At 40.5% G+C, this 22,430-nt stretch overlaps 1 protein-coding gene across 1 annotated transcript in view; it reads left to right on the plus strand.

The window, feature by feature from the left end:
- The window catches only part of CD34 (CD34 molecule), a 134,440-nt gene that overhangs the window by 58,843 nt on the left and 53,167 nt on the right, over positions 1 to 22,430 (plus strand). Inside the window, exons 2-4 of the mRNA XM_073666864.1 lie at positions 8,495 to 8,668; positions 16,738 to 17,009; positions 19,301 to 19,375. Of these exons, the coding sequence (XP_073522965.1) occupies positions 8,495 to 8,668; positions 16,738 to 17,009; positions 19,301 to 19,375 (521 nt within the window). The remainder of the gene's footprint in view (positions 1 to 8,494; positions 8,669 to 16,737; positions 17,010 to 19,300; positions 19,376 to 22,430) is intronic.

Raw genomic sequence — 22,430 nt, forward strand, 5'->3', positions numbered from 1 at the left:
TAATCTGGGGCCATTATACAGTGTGGAGCACCATGTGGGTCCCATTATACGGCGTGCAGAACCATGTAGGGCCCAATATACAGTGTGCAGCACCATGTGGGGCCCATTATACGGCGTGCAGCACCATGTGGGGCCCATTATATGGCGTGCAGCACCATGTGGGGCCCATTATACGGCATGCAACACCATGTGGGGCCCATTATACGGCGTGCAGCACCATGTGGGGCCCATTATATAGCATGCAGCACCATCTGGGGCCCATTATACGGCATGCGGCACCATGTGGGGCCCATTATATGGCATGCAGCACCATGTGGGGCCCATTATACGGCATGCATCACCATGTGATGCCCATTATATGACATGCAGCACCATGTGGGGCCCATTATACAGCGTGCAGCACCATGTAGGCCCATTACACAGCATGGAGCACCATGTGGGGCCCATTATATGGCATGCAGCACTATGAGGGGCCATTATACAGTATGCAGCACCATGTCAGGCCCATTATATGGTGTGCATTACCATGTGGGGCCCATTATACGGCGTGCAGCACCATATGGGGCCCATTATACGGCATGCAGCACCATGTGGGGCCCATTATATGGCGTGCAGCACCATGTGGGGCTCATTATACTGCGTGCAGTCCCATGTGGGGCCCATTATATGGCGTGCAGCACCATGTGGGGCCCATTATATGGCTTGCAGCACCATGTGGGGCCCATTACACTGCGTGGAGTACTATGTGGGGCCATTATACTGCATGGAGGACTATGTGGGGCCCATTACACTGTGTGGAGCACTATGTGGGGCCATTATGCTGTATGGAGGGCTGTGTGGGAATTACAGTTGGGAGAATCATACTGTGATAGGGTCACCATTCTTTGTTGGGGGGATTGAGGGAGAGGGGTACAGTATGGTCATTATACTGTGGGGGTATCATACTGTGTTTGGGGACAGTTTTGTTTGCATCCTACTTTATTATCTGTATTATTCAAGGTTTTTTATCCTTTGTTATTACATATTTAAATTGGGCCATATGCCTTTTACTGCTTTTACATACAGTAACATATTATATTATTCCACTATAATTTCAAAAGTTAATTGCATTATTTGATAAGGAAAAACTTCCTCACTTGTAGACATTTTTTTTAACAAATATCAAGGTTGACTCGGGACTTTGTCCAAGCTTTTAACTTTGGCCCTCTGTGTATTTGAGTTTGACATCCCTGTCTTAAAGAGTTATTCTCATCATGATAAAGGGTTAAAATTGCAAAGAGGTTGTAAAAACAAACAAGTTTACAATTTTACTTTTGATTAACCCCTTAAGGACCCTGGGATTTTCCGTTTTTGCATTTTCGTTTTTTCATTTCGTTCATCACCCGAACTCGTCTTCTTTGAAGCCATGATGTTGTGGTGGATGAAGTATGTAGTCTAGCATTGTCTTGCTGAAATATGCAAGTTCTTCTCTGAAATAGATGTTGTCTGGATCTGTTGTTCTAAGACCTCTATATAGTGCCTTTCATGATGTGTGAGCTGCTCATGCCATAAGCACTAATGCATCCCCATACCATCAGATGCCAGCTTTTGAACTGTGCTGATAACAAGCTAGATGGTCCCTCTCCTCTTGAGCTCACAGAAGACGACATCTGTGGTTTCCATAAAGAATTTCACATTTTCATTAATCTAATCACAGAACAATTTTCCATTTTGCCTCAGTGCATTTTAAGTGAGCTTCGGCCCAGAGAAGACGACAGTGTTTCTGGATTGTGTAGATATGTCTTCTTCTTTGAGTGATAGAGTGTATATAGCAAGTAAAGAAGTATTAAAATCTAACTTTTAATGTATATTAAAATGTATATTAGGATAAAAAAAAATCCTTAGAATAAAATGAGCCTTAAAAGGAATCTAGCAGTAGGATCAACCCTCCTAACCCATCTATATGGGCATGTAGGTCATAGTAAAATGATACTTTGGTATCTGGGATACAGTGTCTTATTCCAGAGAAATATATGTTTTTCTTATATGTAAATGAGCTGTTCAGAACTAGGAGCCAAATACTGATCTGCAAGAGAATCTGCCTGTGTAGAGTATTCAGGTGGAGAATATGGCAATCATAACCAGACAAAATTAAAACTCGAGATGGAGGGAGGGTGGGGACGTCTGATATCTGATCTCTTGGCTGTTTATGTGTGATAGAGCTTTAACTTGCATTTGTTAATTGCATGGAAAACTGTTTATACAATGATTTTTGGAAGTATTTCTGAACCCATGCAGTGATTACTAAATCATGCCTGTTTTTAATGCAGCGTCTCCTAAAGGCCCAAAGATCACAAGCATCCAATATTGATAGTTGGCATTGTCCCTTGTCTACATGGATTTACCCAGAGTCTTTGAAGCTTTTGATGATTTTATGTACTGTAGATGGTGGGATATTGAAAGTCTTTGCAAATTTACATTGAGGAACATGTTTTTGAAATTGTTACACAATTGTTAGATGTCATTTTTCACAGATTAGTGAACCTCTGACTATCTTTGCTTCTGAGAGACTCTGCCTCTCTAACATGCTCTTTTTATACAATTTTTAAACTTATCTAAAAATTGACCCTCCAGCTATTTTTCATTAGTACCACTTATTTTTCCAACCTTTTCTTAAACCTGTCCCGTCTTTTTTGATATATGTTGCTGCCATCATTTTCTAGATTAGTTATTTTTTTCAAATAAAATTGAAAAACGTCTAAGATTCAACTGTTGATCTGTGATCTACATTCTGTTGTGAATAAAATATGGTTATAAGAGATTTCTAAATCATTGCATTCCTTTCTTTACATTTTACAAAGTGTCCCAACTTTTTTGGAATTGGGGAAGTAGAATAATATCATTGTTCTCGGCAGCAATTGTCTTGTTTATACAGGACGATGTGGTGCCTAGAATGATGACTTTAAAGACAGCTTAAAAAAATTGTACCTAGCGAACAAGCGTTTTGTTCGTTTGACAAGTGATTGCCAATCTGTATAGATGACCTGATAGTCAGGAATCAGCGTTTATTATCAGATCGTCTAAAAGCAGCATTACACTTAGATGCTTCTTACAGTGTTCTCATACATAGTATATGATAATTTTCTTACTATTCAGTGCAGAATTGTTTGTATTCTTGAAGGTGACCTGGAGCTCTTCAATGTGACAGTTGCCTAATAGACGGTATCACTTCTTTTTTTCCCCACGCCGAGCCATTATCTGCTATTCTGTTTTATAATGTATATACTTTTTTTAGGAGAAAAAAGTCTTCAAGCAGATTATTCTTTTTTATTCAATCTATATTAAAAAAACATTCTGTCACTTCTAAATTTAATTTTTGTACATTCATAATCAGTAAATCTGTGGAAAAAGATGATTACTAATATGATTCTAACAGCCATAACCCAGTTCCTGAATTACAAATCGATAGTTAGCCTAAACGAATACATAGAAGGTACTTTTTATTCGATTTCTAGCTAAGTAAAGCAGACAATCCCAGCCAGAATGGGGTGGTCAATTTGCTTTGTCGTTGAGGTCACTGGCATTCAGAATATAGTGGTCAATTTGTTTTGTCGTTGAGGTCGGCGTTGGCTTATCTATGACTGATGTCCCTGATTTGAGAACAATTCCATTTTTTATATAAACTACTTTATGTAATGTATTTGTGTTTTAATTCTCCAGAAAACACATTAGAAGCATTGAAAGTTGTTACCATTTCTGTCCAAATAGAAATACATTTTTTTGCTTTCTCCTATGAGGGATTTGGATATTTTATAGAAAGGAGAAATAAATCTCAATGGCACAAAGGTTAGAAAAAAAAACCCATTTGAAAACAGCTTACATGAATGTGAAGAATATCAAAGTCTCTGCTGCTCCCCAAACTTATCTGAAGATGTAGACTGACCATCGAGGCAATTTGCAAGGTAAATTCACATGTTGAGTCTTTTTTTTCCGCAATATCAAGGAAGAAATTAAGTGGTTTCTCTGCGCTGCTGATGAAAATCCACAGGTATAATCCAGGAGACTCAATAAATAGGATGTGGTTTTTAATAACTATGTGTTTCAAAGGCATCCGACTTCATCATCATGTGTAGTCGTATCCTGATGGAGAGGTCGGATGAAACGTGTAGATATTAAAAACGGCATCCTATTTATCGAGTCTCCTGGATTATTCATGTGGATTTTCATCAGCAGTGCAGAGGAACCACTTAGGCTATGTTCACACATGTTGGGGTTTTTTTACATCAGAAATCTGCAGCAAAACTGATCTTTGGCAGAAAATCAGCTGCGTCAAAAACACTGGTTTTGCTGCGCTTTTTGATTCGTTTTTTCAGCGCTTTTTTCACTGTCCTTCTGTCTCTATTTATGCATATACATAAAGTTCTGTGAAAAAAAAGAACCATATTCTATTTTGCCATCAAAAACTCTTTAAAAACGCTCAAGCAAATTTTGGTGCGTTATTGATTAGTTTTTAATGCGATTTTTTCACCTCCCATTACTTCCTATGGGTGAAAAAATGCTGAAAGAAGTGACATGCTCTATTTTCCAAAAACCAAACCAAGGCACAAAATACGCAGCAAAAGAAAAACAAGATGTGTGAACAGAGAATTCTGGTTTCTCATTGACTTTGCCTGCCGGTACTGCAAAACACAGCTGAAAATTTGCATAAAAATCTGCAGCAAAAAGCGCTGAAAAACCCAACATCTGTGAACATAGCCTTAATCTCTCCCTTGACATTTATGGCTTTTCAACCTGTGGGTCACACAAGTCTACCAAGTGAGCACTAAATTACCGCTTACCACCAGATAAAACCCTAAGGCCACGGCCCCACTATCAGTATTCGGTCAGTATTTTTTCTCAGGAGTGGGAGACAATACCAGGAGTGGGTGATAAATGCAGAATTGTGATAAATGCAGAATTGGTGACTTGTTTCTATTATACCTTTTCTCTGACTGTTCCTCACCTGGTTTTGGCTCCCACTCCTGAGAAAAAAGACTGACCGAATACTGACCAAATACTGATAGTGGGGCCGTGGCCTTATTCTGCTCCCCAGCTTTCTTTATACTACTTCTTTTTCAGCAAAGTATAAAGAGAGTTTTAAAGACCCAATTCACTTGGAAAGGAGGTATTTTATGCACCCATATTTTAACCTGCTTAGAAGCAGACAAACTTACTGATTTTGCCTATCCTGCCAAAAACTCCAAATAAAATCATTAGCAAAATCCATATGTTACATACAAACTTTGATATGGATTTTCACATTTCAACATTTGCCAGCTGCAGTTTTCTTTTCTGCAAGTTTTTATATTATTCTCTTGCTTTGTACTGCAATTTTTTGTAAATATTGGCATTAATTAATAAGTAAAAAAAAAGTTTAATCTTCATATTTTAGTTTTAGATCTACATTTGGGGCAAATCTATCAATGCATTCACAACAGTCATCTTGAATAAGTATGAATCTGGCATTCTGGCCATATTCCAAATTTTTAAAGCACCGACGCCTATTTCTGTAAAAGTGGATGAAGCTTAGGAGTTTCCAGGAGTGCATGTATGGATCTAATAAATCTGATGCATACTGCACTGGGGGAGACCTTAACTCATAATTTTTACAGTCCACCAGTATTAATAAATCTCCCCCAGTATGACCAAGAGAAAAGCAATTAGTAAACATCTTTATATATCCCTAATTAATTGTCTACCTGAAGTACTTCATATGGATTACAGGTCAAATGAGAAAGATCACCAGATTTATGAAGTTATTTTCATGTTTCTATCTAATTAAACTATTTGAGATATTTAAAAAATTCAAAGTTTAAAAAAACAGAATTGGTTCTAAATTCTTCCAGGCACATCCTACGTTCTTCTCTGAGAGATAGTGTGTTCATGATGCTGACGTAGGACTGATGGATGAAGGTGTAGGTTAGGAATTCCTAGATATGAGCACAGCGTTTGGAAAATTGCCTCGACACGAACCTTCCCATTGCCTATCTTCACTGAGACTTTCTTTTTCCATTCATCACACATTTTGTAAGAAGTTTATAAAAGGTGTAACTTATACATAGATGCACAACATATGATGTTATCCTTCACTATAAGAAATATTTGTGTGCTATATGGCACCTGTTCTGTAAATCAGTAATAAAAATGTTATTCTTGATTAACAGGAAAAAAAATAATAACGAGGAGGGAAGAAAAAGTAAATTAACTGGTTAAGAAAAAAGGTTAATGGCATTCCACAGAACTAGCCCAGAGCTGATGTTTATATTGCATCTGGAGTAAGTTGTAGAAGCACATCTGGCAGAGATCAACGTGATGGCAAAGATACGTTTTGTGTGGCTTAATCCTTTAATCATACATATAATTTTACAGGTCAGGACTGTATAAGATGATATTACTAGTCCATTATGGTGTAATGCCAACCTCTCGTTCGGTTTATAGGAATTAAGAAAGTGAACAAAATAAATGGTGGACTGTGAGAGTTATAAGCTGATATGGTGCATACATTGGCCCCAATTCATCATTGACGTTTCTTCAGTTTTCTGAAATAAGTTACTCCTTTTTAATGGCTTTAATATTTGCGCCTCATACTCTATGGGACTGATTCATCAAAGGTTTTACTCCAGCATTCTGGCGTAAAAAACTTTGAAAAGTCACATAATTTTGGCACACTTGGAGGCTGCACTAAAATTATGCGACTTTTGGTATGCTACACCAAAGTCGGTGGAGTTTGGGGATGATGGGGGCATGGCCTTTGTTACGCCACAAATCAAATCTTACGCCTGTAGGGACTGGAGAAGGATTTGTGGCGAGGTGTACGCCACTCGTCCGACACTCCTGATTCATGAGGCATATGCCTCTTCATGAATCAGGAGCATCTGACTCCAACCCATCTCCTCATCAAGACCAGCATGAACAATGCCAGTCTTGATGATTTGGTCCCTACCCTATATGTTAAAATTATTTTTCTTTTTTGAGTCTTTTTTTTTATTTTTTCTCAAGAACTTTGCTTATCAAGATGTCTGAGTCAAATTCATGAAATGCGACTTTTACCAAATGCTAAATTTTTTGGCTTTTTCACTCCTGTTCCTGCCTGAAGTAGGGTTTCTGGTGGAGTTTTCGATTTGGTGCATTTTTGCAACTTTTCAAAGCATTTGCGACTTTTGGTGCACAAACCTGCACTTTTCTAACATAACAGTGATCCAAAACACACATTGCATTTCTGAAGAACAGGGTGAAAGTAATTCAGTGGCCCAGTATGTCTCCTGAGCTGAACCCAATCGAACACCTATGGAGAATTCTGAAGAGACAAGTTGAGCATCTCTCTCCATCCAGCATCCGGGCTCTAAAGGAGGTCGTCCTTGAAGAAAGGAAAAAGATAAATGTTGCAATATGTTGCCAACTTGTTCATTCCATGCCTAGAGGACTTGGTGCTGTCTTTATCATGGAGGTCATGCAGAGTACTAGATGTAATAGTTTTTGATGTGGGTGTATTCATTTTTTGCACCAATTAGAATAAAACTGAAGATTTTGTAACAAAGGTTATATTATTAACCTTAAATTTTCTATGAAAACTCCGTCTTGTCAAAATTTTGGAAATTGTTCTTGTGTTTAGGGAGATATTGATAAAAATCTTACTTTTCAAAGGGGTGTAACTCAATTATGCTGAGCACTGTATATAGATAATACTATATGAAACCCCATTCTGTTATTTATGTAGGAAAGTGTTGATTATATAGTTGGAAAAAAAACACATATTAGAGGCAGGTTACAGGCCCCAAATTCCCTTGGATGAATTATTTTATGCACTTTTTTATTTAAATCCAGGAGAGAGTCCAAAAGAAAAGAGAAATATCAATGTATCCTTTATACATGTACTTGTTTATTGATGTTCTCCTAACCTGGACAAAGAACACTTCATCACAAAACTGCACCAAAAACTGCATTAACCCAGACCAATGGCCATTGCAAACAGTTTAGAACTCCAGGATTAATGGATGGCGGCAGGTAGCACTTATTGAAATTTGAATTTAACATCTCAACTGGCTTTGTGGTAGGTCTGATCAATAAGCACCTTCAGTATTGGGACTGTTTTTCTCTCTACATTTTAAGAAGCTAGCCTTAGCTGACTAGTTTGGAGGCTAGTAATGGTTTTGTAGAGGGGCCCATGTCTGAACGTTATAATTACTGTATTTCATATTTATTTATATAACTAAAATAGAGAGTCCAAATTGTATGCAAAAATTAAAATCAATCTGTTGACCATGTCTGGATGTTGTAGCGCAGGATATGTAATTTGTTCGAGTATTAAAAATACTGGAATGGATGTTATTTTTTATTTTATTTTATATTATACTGAGGACTAGGACCACATATAGTAAACATATATAACAAAGACTATGTGTGTGATATATTGTGTGTGTATATTTATATAATATTCACTTATATTAATATTTTAAAACCTTTTCCTTATCTGCAGATGTCACAGCAACAACCACATCACCACCAATTACTACAGCAAAAACTTTTGCACCCACTGTTTCCACTCAGATTCACACAGAAACTACTACAGTGACTGTACCTAGTCGTACCATTAAACAAACAAGTACTCCCTCAACCCGGCTATCAGGACCTACAGATGCTATTGCTACAGGTAATGAACCCATTATTTCTTAAACTATACTGTACATTTAATACTGCACATTACAGATCATAATGCTTTCTGTAGTTAAATCAATTGGATCTGTTGTGCATTGTTTGGATCCATTAGACAACAGATATGGCTTTACATCTACCTTTGCAAATGGAAGACATTATTGTACTATAAACATAATTAACTCCAATAAAAAATTAAGCTTGGGAGTATTAGTTGAGTCCATTCACTGAATTGATTTTGGTCACTTATTATCTCTTTTTAATGATAAAAAGAGACCATGTAAGATTTCATTCAGACATACAGTACATGATTTTGCCTGTGCTTAAAAACATGCACCGATTTTTCCTAGTGTTCTGGATCCCAGTTTTAACAGCATTTGGTGCATGTGTCATTTTTTACCATCAGTGATTTTCATGTACAGTGGATATAAAAAGGTTACACACACCTATTAAAATGCTAGGTTTTTGCAATGTAAAAAATCACAAAGAATAATTTCAGAACTTTTTCCACGTTTAGGCTATGTGCACACGATACAGTTTTATTGCATTTTCATGGCTGTTTTTCCGCTGCGGAATTGCATTAAAACCGCTTGTTAATAGGTCTGCCATGTATAGCAATGTGCTGTGCTGTGCACTTGATGCAGAAATTTCCACTCCAGATTACCATTGTGGCAAAAACCGCAGCATTACCATTGTTTGGGCGTTTCCGCTGCAAATTCGCGCCCATTGACTTGGATTGAATCGAAGCAAACCCGCAGGTGTAATATCTATATATATATATATATTTCAATGAAAGTCAATGGGCGCGAATTTACGCCAGAAACACGCTGCGAGTGGTACCCGGGATGGGAGAGGAGGCTATTACTCCTCTTATCCGACCGCTGCTCTGGCTGATAACAGCGAGAGTGGCGTGGATGGGAGGAGCAGTAGTCTGCTCTTCCCAGCCCGCATGCCCGCAGTAAAAAAAAAGTAAAAATAAAAAATAAACCTCTATACTCACCTGTCCAGCGCCCCCCGGTGTCCTCCTGGTCCCCGTCGGCGATGTCTTCTGCCCGGTGGCCAGCGGTACATTGCACTGACGTCAGTGACCTTCAGCTGATGGTCGCGTGACCATCAGCTGATGCTCACCTGACCCTGGGAACATTCGCAAGAATGTTCCCAGGGTGGTAAGTTCACCGGGGCTGATCAGATGATCTTCAACACCAGTGACCTCCTGCACAGTAATGTACACTGACAGGGGTGATTTTACACCCCTGTCAGTATACAGTGCTGTATTCTACAGCTGTGACATCAGTGATTGCTGATGTCACAGCTGTAGAAGTGACCCATATCATCGTGGGACAAGTCGTTGGCAGTACGTGGACTGAATCGTTGACGGCGGACAGGTGAGGAATATGGTTGTTTGTTATTTTACATTTTTTTCTGGAGATCGAGGGCTTTGCGGAGGCGTAAAATAATTGAAAAAAAAAGTGTGTTTTTTATTTCATTAAAATACTTTATTCTGGCCGTGTTTTTATTGAAAAGGCAACGACCATTTTACTACGCAGTTAGTAATAGGGGCGTCTTATAATCACCCCTGTCAGTGTACATTGCTGTGCAGGAGGTCACTGGGGTTCATCAGCTGAAGATCAGCTGATCAGCCCTGGTGAGCTCTCACCGCCATCACTTTGGGAACTTTCTTCTGAAAGTTCCCAAGGTGAGGTCACGTGAGGAACCAGCTGATCGGTCACGTGACTGATCAGCTAATCACTGACGTCACCGTAGGTCCTGGCAGCTCAGTACACTGCGGGGAGTGAGCCGCTCCCCGCAGTATACCGCCGGCCGCCAGAAGGAGAGGATCGCTGATGAGGACCAGGAGGACACCGGGGGGCAGGTGAGTATAGAGGTTTTTTTTTGTTTTTACTTTGTTTTATCTTTTTTTACAGCACGTGGTAGCCGGCTTGGCTGGGAAGACTACTGGTCCTCCCATCTACGCTGCTCCTGCTGTTATCAGCGGGAGCAGCTGTCGAGATGAGAGGAGTTGTAGTCCTCCTCTCCAACCCGGCTACCATCCGCACCGCGTTTCCGCCGCGAATTCGCAGCCATTAACTTTAATTGAAGCGCAGCAAATCCACATATACCTGCGGGTTTGCTGCGTTTTAATGGACCTCAATGGGTGTGAATTCGCTGCGGGATCGCGCTACAAATGGTCCTGCTGCCTTTTTTAATGCAAAGCAAATCCAGAGCGGAAATTTCTGCATCATGTGCACAGCACATCCAGATTAGCATTGCTATGCATGGCAGACCTATTAACAAGCGTTTTCTCAGCATTTCCGAGGCGGGAAAACCACCACGAGAACACATCAAAAACGCTACGTGTGCACATAGCCTTAATGTGACTCATAATCTGTACAATTCAATTGAAAAACAAATATTTTCAGGTGGAAAAATAAAAATTAAATAATGGCGTTTCATAAATATGCACACCCTTAAAATAATATTTTGCTGAAGTACGCATTGAATTTATTACAGCATTCAGTCTTTTTGGGTAGGAGTCTATCAGCATGAAACATCTAGAATTGGCAATCTTTGTCCAGTCTTCCTCACAGTAGCGCTCCAAGTCTGTCAGAATGCAAGGGCATCTCCTGTGTACAGCGCCCTCTTCAGGTCACCCACAGATTTTCAATTGGACTCAGGTCTGGGCTTTGGCTGGGCAAAGCCATTCTTTTGTTGCTGTGAAGGTATGCTTAGGGTCGTTGTCATTGTAAAGGGTTGTCACAATCCCGCCGCTCACTGTGTCCTAGGGATGCAGCGAGTAACAGCTCAGTCATCCTATGGATTGCAGGGGCATGCTAGGCTGTCAGCATTGTGATTGAGTATGCAGAGGCGTGCTGGGCTGTCAGTTTTGTATATGGGTTTTCTTTGAAGCCCAATTAGGCCAGGCCTGCTGGAAATCTTCCAGGTGTCTCACTTTCAGGGTGATTGCTTGGTCATTTAGCTGGGTGGCTATGTTGGGACTATTGCCTGTCGTAGCTTTCACCTCAGTGGTCTGAACTCTGATATCCTGATCTTTGTTGTTGAACCATGGATTTTCCTTTTGACTGCCCGTTTTATTACCCCTTTGGCCTTGTTGCACTCTGACCTTGGAATTCTGATCCTGGACTGTGACCTGACTACGCCTTTGTTTCTTCCCTCTGTTTATGATATACTCTACTGGCTCTTGACCTCGGACTCCTGGACTTCTCCAACTCATGGCTTGTCCTTGAGAAGTAACTCGGCGTCCAAAGGTGAAATTCCTCTTCATCTTCTGATTTTTAGCAGAGGCCTGAAGTTTTTTTTAGCAAAATTGACTGATATTTGGAACTGTTCATAACTCCCTCCAGCTTCACTAAAGTACAATTTTCAGCTAGTGAAAAACAGCTTCAAAGTATAATGCTGCCCCCACCATGCTTCACTTTAGATATGGTGATCTTTTAGTGATATGCAGTGTTGGCTTTGTGCTAAACATACCTTTTGGCATTATGATCACAAAATTTTAATCAAACCACAACACATTTTCACACATACTTGTAGCAGACTTGATGTAGGTTTTGGCAAAACATAGCAGGGTTTGGATGTCTTTCTTTCTAGAAAAAAAGGAATCCATCTTACCACACTACCCCACATGCCAGACATATGAAGAATACAGGAGATTGTTGTCACATGCAGTATACAACCTTTACTTGCCAGAAATTCCTGCAGCTCCTTTTAATGCTGCTGTAGGCTTCTTGGCAGCCTCCTGGACCAATTTTCTTCTTGTCTTTTCATTAACTTTCGAGGGGCATCCAGTTCTAGTTAATGTTGCTGTTGTGGCAAATTTAAGACACTTCTTGATGACAATCTTTACAGTGTTCCATGAAATATCTAAAGCTTTGATTTTTTTGGTACCCTTCTCCTGACTGATAACTTTCAATAATGAGATCACTTTGCTGTGTTGTAAAGGACCATGGCTTTTACTGTAAAATGCAACTAAGAAAATGTCAGGAAAATCCTACTAGAGCAGCTAAACTTTTTATAGAGTTAATCAGAATCACTGTCAGTGATGGCAGCTGTGTACTGACTGCTATTTATCATGAGTATAAATGTGACTGGCTACTTATAAACACATCCATAATTTTAAAAGGGTCTTCACACTTATGCAACCACATTATTTAGTTTAGTTTTATTTCCCCCTCAAAATTATTTCAGCCTGTTTCTCAATGGATTTGAAAAGATTAAGGGTGACATTAAAGGTGGAAAAAGATCTGAAATGATTTTTCTTGGTATGATTTATTTTTAAATGACAAAATAAGTAGCATTTTAAAAGGTTTGTGTAGGCTTTTTATATCCTTTATCAAAAAAAAGATACAAAGCTTCCCCTATTCATTACAATGTTAAGCATTGAAATCATGTGGGTGGCATAATGATGCCATTTATGTGCTGTCTATGATTTTTACAGACCCATACACTTGTATAGGTAATTTTTGATCCATGACTCGGATCAAAAACAGACATGTCTCCATGATTCTTTGTGGACTACCTTCAAAAAACATGGACATGAGAACACCCCCGTAGAATATAATGGGTACATGTTCTACCCGTTAAAAACATGGATATAACAAATATGTGACTCAAGGACATCTGAGTGAGGCCTAAAGATTTTATTTTTAGTCATAGAAGGAAAACTAACTAATAACCACCAGTCAATGCCAAGTTCAATGTGAGGAGTCCATAACTCAGCTTTCAGGTCACCTGGGATTGTGACTTTGGAGGTGTATAAGATAACAGAAGTAGGTTAGGTTCAAACAACCATATTTTAGCCCTTCTGCTGTCTGTGTGCACAATAGACTAATTTTTGCCTATGTGCTAAGGCTCACGATCAGTTTTCCACACAGAAAAATAGTTTTATGGAACACAGTGGTGATTGTAATATTAGATCACTCCTGTATCTGTCCACTGGATGGACAAGCACATGCAGCTGTATACAGAGCCAGTCCAGTCTGCAATGTATGGACGTGTTTGGTCTGATATTTTGGGCACTCATTTGAACACAGCCATAACTGCACTCAAACCAATTTTTTTATATCATTTTCTGAAATGAACTGGACAGTAAATTATTCTCCTGTTCTAAAATAATATTAAATATAGGAAATACATGCCCGGTGTGGGGGTGATTAAAGTTTTCTTATTGAAATCCATTTTTCCTTTTTTAACTTAAATTGCTAGCCACTAGCCCCCCAGCTATTTGATATTGATGACCTATCCAGAGAATAGGTCATCAATGTCGTAAGCCTGGGAAACCCATTTAATTCTTGCCTTTAACTAGTACTTTTCACCAAAGCTATACCCATCTGTTTCTATTCATATTCACATTCTCAATAAGCTTTTCATCACCCTTGTTACCAAAACCAATTACCGTCACCAAGATTTTTCTGCACTACTGTTTACTTTGTAATATTCAACCTTTCTCCCTCTAATCCCATAAGGTCCTTCCTAACTCTTTATAATAACACTTGTAATCCTAGGAGGCCGGCCTTTTATCTTCAAAGCTGTTAGCAATTCCTGAAAATAAAATTCACTATTCATGTTATCACTCAGTCTAACGGTAAACTGTCTGTAAGATTCTTCACCTATCTCTTTAATAGAAAAAAATCTTGAAAATTATAAAAAATACCCTCTTTAAATGTCCATCTTGAAACATATTGAAGCTTTTATGTCATCTTTTTTCTAAGAGAAAGTTGTAACTATTATTCTAATTTTAAGTGAAAAGTAGAAATATAAATGGCTCCCTTGCAAAGTTTGGCAAACCAGTCCATCACTGAAAGCACTAAGCGGTTTTCTTATTAAAAAGGCACTGTCATCTCTTCTGACATGTCTGTTTAATTAAACTTGATTTTTTTTTCTTATAACTTTGAACTGTGCTGTCTCAGTGGTGTACAGCTAATGGACGCAGACCACACCGCCACGCAATGGGGCTCAAACGTTGCAGTGACCTGGTGCCAAACGGAGATCCTCAGAATGCAGATACAGTTGCAATATTGCATTAACATCACTAGATCGCTCCTGCAATACAGAGCCTCAGTTCACACACAGCACAGTGCATCAAGAGCAGTGTATCGAGGGAACGAGGCTAAGTGAGAATTTATTTATTTTATTTCATTTTGTCAGTCACTTCTCGCTATGGAGGCGTTATAATATATGGATGAGCTAATAGGGTCAATATGCTGCGTGGGGGGACTGTCAGGCCATCGTACAGTGTGGTAGGCATCATACAATGTGGGGGGCTGTGGGGTCATCCTACTGTGTGGGGGAAATGTGAGGGGCATCATACTGTGTAGGGGATAGTGAGGACCATCATACTTTGTGGAGGGCTGTACGAATCATCATACTGTGTTGGGGGGAGCTGTGGAAGTTTCATACTGTGTGGGTGGTTGAGGGGGCCATCATACTGTGTTTGGAGGTCAGTTTGTGCCATCATACTGTGTGTGGTAGGGGGCTAATAGAGTCAGTATGCTGTGTATGGGGACTGTGGGGTCATCGTACAGTGTGGTAGGCATCATACCATGTGGGGGGCTGTGAGGGAACCAGACTGAGTAGGGAGCTGGAGCTGTATCATACTGTTGTTAATTTATTTGTAAATATATTATGAAAAAATAATGGAGAAGCTGCACAATGCAACTGCGAGCTATGAGAATAGATATAACAAAAGTGTTCTTTAATGAGGAATGCAACTATAAATTCAAGAAGTTATGTCAGTATTGGTGACAGATTAAAAGATTGTATTCCAATTTTCTACAGATGAGGATTTAAAATTATATACAGATAGATGAAGCCACAAAAATACAACGGCATGACATGTGCAACATATTAGCTGCTTTCCTAACATATTCTTTGTTTTAATAAGAAACTGTAAAACTTCATTGCTGTGGCATGCATAAAACAAATGGGGTTTCTATGAAAAAAATTCTCATGAAAAGATTTACTCTCCCTTCATGCCCTTTCCATGACAATTGGGATATTTTTCTAACCCCTTAAAGGGAACCTGTCACATGAAAAAATGCTATTAACCTGCAGATATGGGGTTAATCTGTAAGTCAATAGCGTTGTGAATCTGCCTGGCCCCAGCAGTTAGAACCACGCTGTCGGGAATAAATTAACTTTATTCCTCCCGGCAGCGTTCGAGTTCGGTCACGGGGGTGGCGCCAGCGCGGGTTCAGTCACTGCTTAGTGTATAGAGAACAGCAGCTGTAACTGTGCCCCCGACACTGACTGACAGCAGCTCAGGACTAGGGACGGCTGTCAGTCAGTGCCGGGAGCGTGGTTAAAGCCGCCACTCTCTGAGCTGTGACTGGACTGCGCTAGCGCCACCCCCGTGGCTGAACCTGAACGCTGTCGGGAGGAATAAAGTTCAATGTGGCTCTAAGTGCCGGCGTCAGGCAGGTTCAGAACGCTATTGATCTTCAGATTAACCCCATATCTGCAGGTTAAGGCTATGTGCCCACGATGCAGAATTGAAGCAGAAAATCTCCGCAGCGTTTCTGCATGTTCTTGGCAGTAAAAACGCTTGCGCATTTTACACACTTTTTTTAAGTGTTTTTGCAGCATTTTTACATGCGGATATGATTTGCGTTTTTCAAATGCATTGAGTAGTCAAATCCGCATGCGGAAACTTACAAATAATGGACAAGCTGTGGATTTATCCGCACAGAAATTCTGCAGCGGAAATTTCCACAGCATGTGCACAGAACTTGCGGATTTTCATTGGGTACAATGGGGCACGTATTACCAAGCATTTTTAAAGCGTTTACGCTTGAAAAATGCATAGTGGGCATGCAGCCTAATAGCGTTTTTTCATGCAAGTTTTCAAGAGAGCATAGAGCTGCAGGTATTGACTGCCTACTGACAAAGGTAAGGCTGTCCCTTCTCTCCATGGGCCCTATAACAGATACATAGATACTGTACATACGTCTTTTCTTTCTTGAATTTGTTTTGCAATGAGATAATATAACAATGTTTTGCATTAGTAAAATTATAAAATTTGAGTATAACTTCTTTTTTAAATAATTTCAGAACCAACTTCAACAACATTAGTTGTTACCAGTGAACCACATCACCAAACCTCAACTCCAACACAAGTTCCTCAAGGAATCTTCACAACTCTGACAACTGAAGGGACTAATAGCAGAAATCTAACTGCAGAGAATAGTGAGAACACCACGTCCAGGAGTACAGAACCTACAACTCATAGAGAGCAATCAACTAGGAGAACAACGATTAAATATATTGCACAGACCGAAGTAGTAACAAAAGCCTCACAGGCAACAGCGGCACCAGGCAGCATTGTGAGTATGTGTTGAAATGTGTCTTTCACGTGTTGGAATTACTACTTAACAACTACCTTTACAATCATCAATGTTGATTGCTATGCTTATGGTAATAAAAACATTTGACCCTGACCTATGGCTATCTGTTCCATTGATAAGAGCACTTATTAATCCTGTTCGAAATTATTCTCTGTCGTTAGTGGTAAATGTTGTGCAAATGTGCCGTATTACTGTGTTGATTTTTCATGGTGAAAATCGTTTGCATCATATTAAATATCTTTTCATTACGACCTCATGGATCGTTCTGAGTTAAACCTTTCAGAACTAGGTCTATTTTGGCCTTGAAGACCACAAGGATTTTTCTATTTATGCATCCCAGCGATCTTAGATCCATAACTTTTTCATCAATGTAGCTGTATGAAGGCTTCACTTTTTTTTACAGGATGAGTTGCATATTTTTTAGAGTAAAATTTTGCAGTCCGTTTTTTTACAGATGATTTTTTACAATATTAGGTGGACAAATGGAAGACACCATTTTGTTGTGTTTATGGTTTTAGGTGTTTTTAATGCTTTTACAAAAATAAATCACTTTTTTTATAGAAAAGGTAGATTCTTTCATTTCAATTCTAGCTCATTTTCCAATAGTTGCGGCAGATATTTTTATATATCAGATCCAACACCGGTTGCATATGGCACAGTCATACTGTAGCTCTTGTGCTTGACCTATTCACTAGAAGTAACTAATGGCCACTTACAGGAAAGGCCCCACTAAAATGGACATATGTTTCTGTTCATATTCGAGAAGTGGTTCCGAACAAATCAGAATGTTTGTTATATTGTGGTCATTTCTCTATGTCTATAGCCAGTTTACTCAAATGTTTATCATGATATTAAAGGAGGTTTCTGGGATTCTCACCTAATGGGCCATACAAATGAAGGCCTCGCTCATACGAGCATAAAACTCATACGAGTACTCTCCCATGTTTTATCGGGCAGCACTCGAACTACTGTTATATAATGGGGCAGTGCAGATCTGCATTTTTTTCCACAGACTAAATCACTATGTGGAAAAAAATCGCAGCATACTGTGAGTGGCTCTGCGAATTTGAATAAGTATTCAAGCCTATGGGTGCATGTAAAACATTGGACTGCACACGGAGTGCAGTCCGATTCCTGCGGACTCAAACAATGGAGAAGATGGAGAAATTAAGTTATCCCTCGTCTCCGCACTTGTGCTACAATTCTTTCATGCGAGTGAATCGGATCAAACTATGCTGACCCTCTGATCAAACTCGGAGAGTCACTTACATAATCGATCCGATTCTCTCGCATGAGAGAATGAACACTAGTGTGACCCTGTCCTTACACTGATATTAGGGTTCCTGAATAAACCCATAGATCATACACTGACAATAGCCAATGAATTAAAAATGTAAGACACCAGGATGTTAATGTAAGGCCAGAGTCACGCGAGTGTAGATTCAATTCGATTTAGATTCGGCTCGATTATGTAAATGACACTCAGATAAAACTGAGATCAGACTTTGAGACGCTTGTCAGCTTAGCATGATACGATTTTATCGAATGAGAGAATCCTAGCGCAAGTGAGGAAAAGGTGGGGAACAATATTTCTCCATTGTATGAGTCCTCGGAAATCGAAATGCACTCGGGTGTCATCTGAGTGAGGTCCGATGATTTCCGCACACCCATAGACTTGAATCGGTGAGTGCAATCCGACTTGCACATAAAAAAAAAGGATCAGCACTGCCCCATAGAATAATATTGATCTGAGTGCTATCCAACAAAACATCGCACAGTACTCATCTGATGTATACGCTCGTGTAAGCAAACCCTAACAAGAGTATCTGGAAGAATTGTATGAGGTACATCCCCTCTACTGTTGCCCAAATGGCACAAAGAGTACAGCTGACTCACTAGTCTTTGATATTGAAGACTTATGAAGTCTCAGTTTTCTTAAAGGAAGCACTTTGGTTGCCCATCTCATCGGCAACTCATTGGTTGCTTCATATAAGTCCATATCAGTCACGTATTGGGGCGGTAAGTCATTCATTTCTAAAATATCGTCTGCTGTATTCTTTCATCACACCTAGTAGACAAAGGGCAGAGTATTTTTTGTGCTGGTAGGTAAACAGACCTGTTTACAGATATGCTTTATTAAAAAATAGGAACTTTAGCCATTATTAAAATATTTATTTTACATTCATTTATTCTATAGAAATACAGATTTGGAAACATGTACAATACAAAAAAAATGATCGCAAATTTATTTTCTTCTTTTCATTTTGCAGACTTGCCTAGGCCTTACAAACTTTTCATCAACGTCACAAGTGGCTTGCTTTCAGTATGAAGAAGAAACAACTTGTGTGAGTTTCTAAACTGTAGCAATAGCTGAACACTGCTCTGTATGGCAAACCATTAGCACATTCCCCACAATTTGAAAGCAACTAAGAATATACGTATCAATTGTCAGGGGCACCTGAACACTCATAGAAAAAGCTCCCGCTACCTTCACTGTGCAGATATGTGCTTGAGTTAAGGAGGTATTCTCAAATTAATTAAAATTGCTTTAAAGAAGACCATTCATCAATTGTTCATGTTGAACTGGACATGGGATGTAATAGTGGCCACAGAGCAGAATAAAACACAAACAAAATATATTACCTCTTCGTAGCGGAGATGTAAGCATTAGTGATGAGCGAGCATACTCGCAAGTACTCGGTACTCCCCCGAGCATCTCAGTACTCGAGATGCTCGGATCTCGCCGAGTACTTCCGAGATGCTTGTGCGGATGCTCAGGTCTCCTCCCTGCACGTTTGGTGCGCTTTAGAGAGCCAGTCAACATGCAGGGATTGTCTGCCACACACTGTAATGCCGCAGCCATGTTGGTTGTGGCATTACAGTGATTGGTTGGCCGCACAGCGTCATCAGGTCTATATCAGACCTAGTGCCGCCATGCTCGTCACAGTCACTCCGGATCAGACAGTGTAAGGAGAGCTGCTGCTGCGTCAGCAGGAGATTTGGTTGATTTTTAGTTAGTGTAGGTATTCCACAAAATTCTCTACATATCCATCTCAACTAACCTTCCTTCTGAGGACTAATTCAGCTGCAGAGATATCAGTGCTAGGCAGGCAGGGTATGTAGCAGACTGCAGTGCATATAGCAAGAAGGTCCATTCCATTTCTGTCTGCTTTACGGATATTTGTAGAAATAGTCCCAGGTATCGGGTCAGGAATAATTTTTTTTTATCTTAATCCTGATTATTTGATTAAAAAGCAATCCAGAGAACACCGTTGTTCTGCGCCATTTGCTTGTTGGCACTGCAGAATACAGCCAGATCCTTTCCATATAACAGCGTTAAAAATCCAGTTTCTTAAAACTGTGGTTTGTCCATCACATGGATCACATATAATTGCGATGAAAATTCTGCCATTTCTGGCCTCCATTAAAATTTTGTTTCAGTGTGTCAGCGAAGTTATTGACACCAGTTTGCTGTTAAAAATCGTAACCTACAGGCCACCTATTTAAAACTGTGGTTTGTCCGTCACACGGATCACATATACACACGTGGTCAAAATTGTTGGTACCCCTCGTTTAATGAAAGAAAATCCACAATGGTCACAGAAATAACTTGAATCTGACAAAAGTAATTATAATTTAAAAATCTATGAAAATTAACAAATGAAAATCACACATTGCTTTTCAACCCGACCAAAGCACCCGACTTTGTGGGACAAACCCCAGGGTCCAGGAACAGTGTCTGCGGGTGATACTCCTGCTTCTTACGTTGTTGTGCATGGAAGCCAATCCCATGTCCATAGTGCATGCGAAGATGCCTCCTGCCCTCCACCTGTCATTGCACACTCTCAACTAGCACCATCAGCAAGCACGTCCTTGTCCCAGCGCAGCGTTCAGTTGTCCATACTCCAGTCCTTGGAACTCAAGCGCAAATATGCAGCCAACGCCCCACAGGCCACACTACTAAATTCCCACATTTCGCGACTGCTTGCGCTCGAAATGTTGCCTTTTAGGTTCGTGGAGATGGAACCTTTCCACAACATGATGGCGGCGGCTGTCCATCGGTACTCGGTCCCCAGGCACCACTATTTCTCCCGGTGTGCCGTCCCGGCATTACACAAGCACGTGTCCCACAACATTAGACGTGCCCTCAACAATGCAGTTACTGGTGAAAGTCCACCTAACCACGGACACGTGGATAAGTGCTTGTGGGCAGGAACGGTACATCTCGCTGATGGCACACTGGGTTAACATAGTGGAAGCCGGGACCCAGTCAGACCTTGGGATGGAAAACATCCTCCCGACATCGAGGATTGCGGGCCCCAGGTCAATCAAGGTTGCCCCCACAGTCTACAGCTCCTGCACCTCATCCTCCTCAGCCTCCTACTCCTCTTCAGCCTCCATCTCTGAAATGACCACATCAGTCACAAGATGGAAGTACTGCAGCACTGCCTGAGCCAAGCGGCAACAGGCTGTGCTGAAGCTAATATGCTTAAGTGACAAACCGCACATTGCTGAAGAGTTGTGGACAGCTCTGAAAGAGCAGGCTGATCTGTGGCTGACACTGCTGAACCTACAGCCAGGCATGGTTGTGTGTGACAATGGCTAGAACCTGGTGGTGGCTCTGAGGTGAAGCGAGCTCACACACGTACCATGTCTGGCCCATGTGCTTAACCTCGTGGTTCAGCAGTTTCTCAGAACCTACCCAGAGCTGCCGGATCTGCTTGTCAAAGTACGCCGCCTGTGTGCTCATTTTAGAAAGTCAGCTACAGCTTCCGCCGTCCTTGCAGTGCTTCAGCAGCGTTTGCAGCTTCCAGCTCACCGACTAGTGTGTGATGTCCCCACGTGTTGGAACTCTACACTGCAGATGTTGGGAAGGATTTTTCAGCAGAAGAGGGCAGTTGTTGACTACCAACATCAACAAGGCCGTTGGTATTCGGTTCAGACTCCACACATAAGACTTCAGGAGTGGACATGGATGTCAGACATATGTACCATCTTCAAAAACTTTGAGGACTCCACCAAGATGGTGAGTGGCGATGACACCATAATCAGCATCACCATTCCGCTTCTCTGTCTTCTGAAACTCTCTCTGCTCACAATCAAAGAGGATGCATTGCAGGTGGAGCACGATGAGATGGAGTAAGGAACCATACAGCGTGAGTACACACAGCCCAGCCTCATCTCATCTCAACATGGATTGGGTGACAATGAGGAAGAGGAGGAGGAAGAACAGGAGCTAGTTTCATGCGCTATAGACGGTACTACCTGCACAGCTGTCATACCGTCTGTTCAGCATGGATGGCCTGAGGACAGGGAGGAGGAGGAGGAGAGCATGGTCAGTCGTCCTCTTGGTGAGGACACGGAAGTCTTGCCTGTTAGCAGTCTGGTGCGCATGGCTGA

The sequence above is a fragment of the Phyllobates terribilis genome, unplaced genomic scaffold (genome assembly GCF_046119375.1).
Source record: "Phyllobates terribilis strain yellow unplaced genomic scaffold, ASM4611937v1 Scaffold_2__4_contigs__length_985480577, whole genome shotgun sequence".
Classification (NCBI taxonomy): domain Eukaryota; kingdom Metazoa; phylum Chordata; class Amphibia; order Anura; family Dendrobatidae; genus Phyllobates; species Phyllobates terribilis.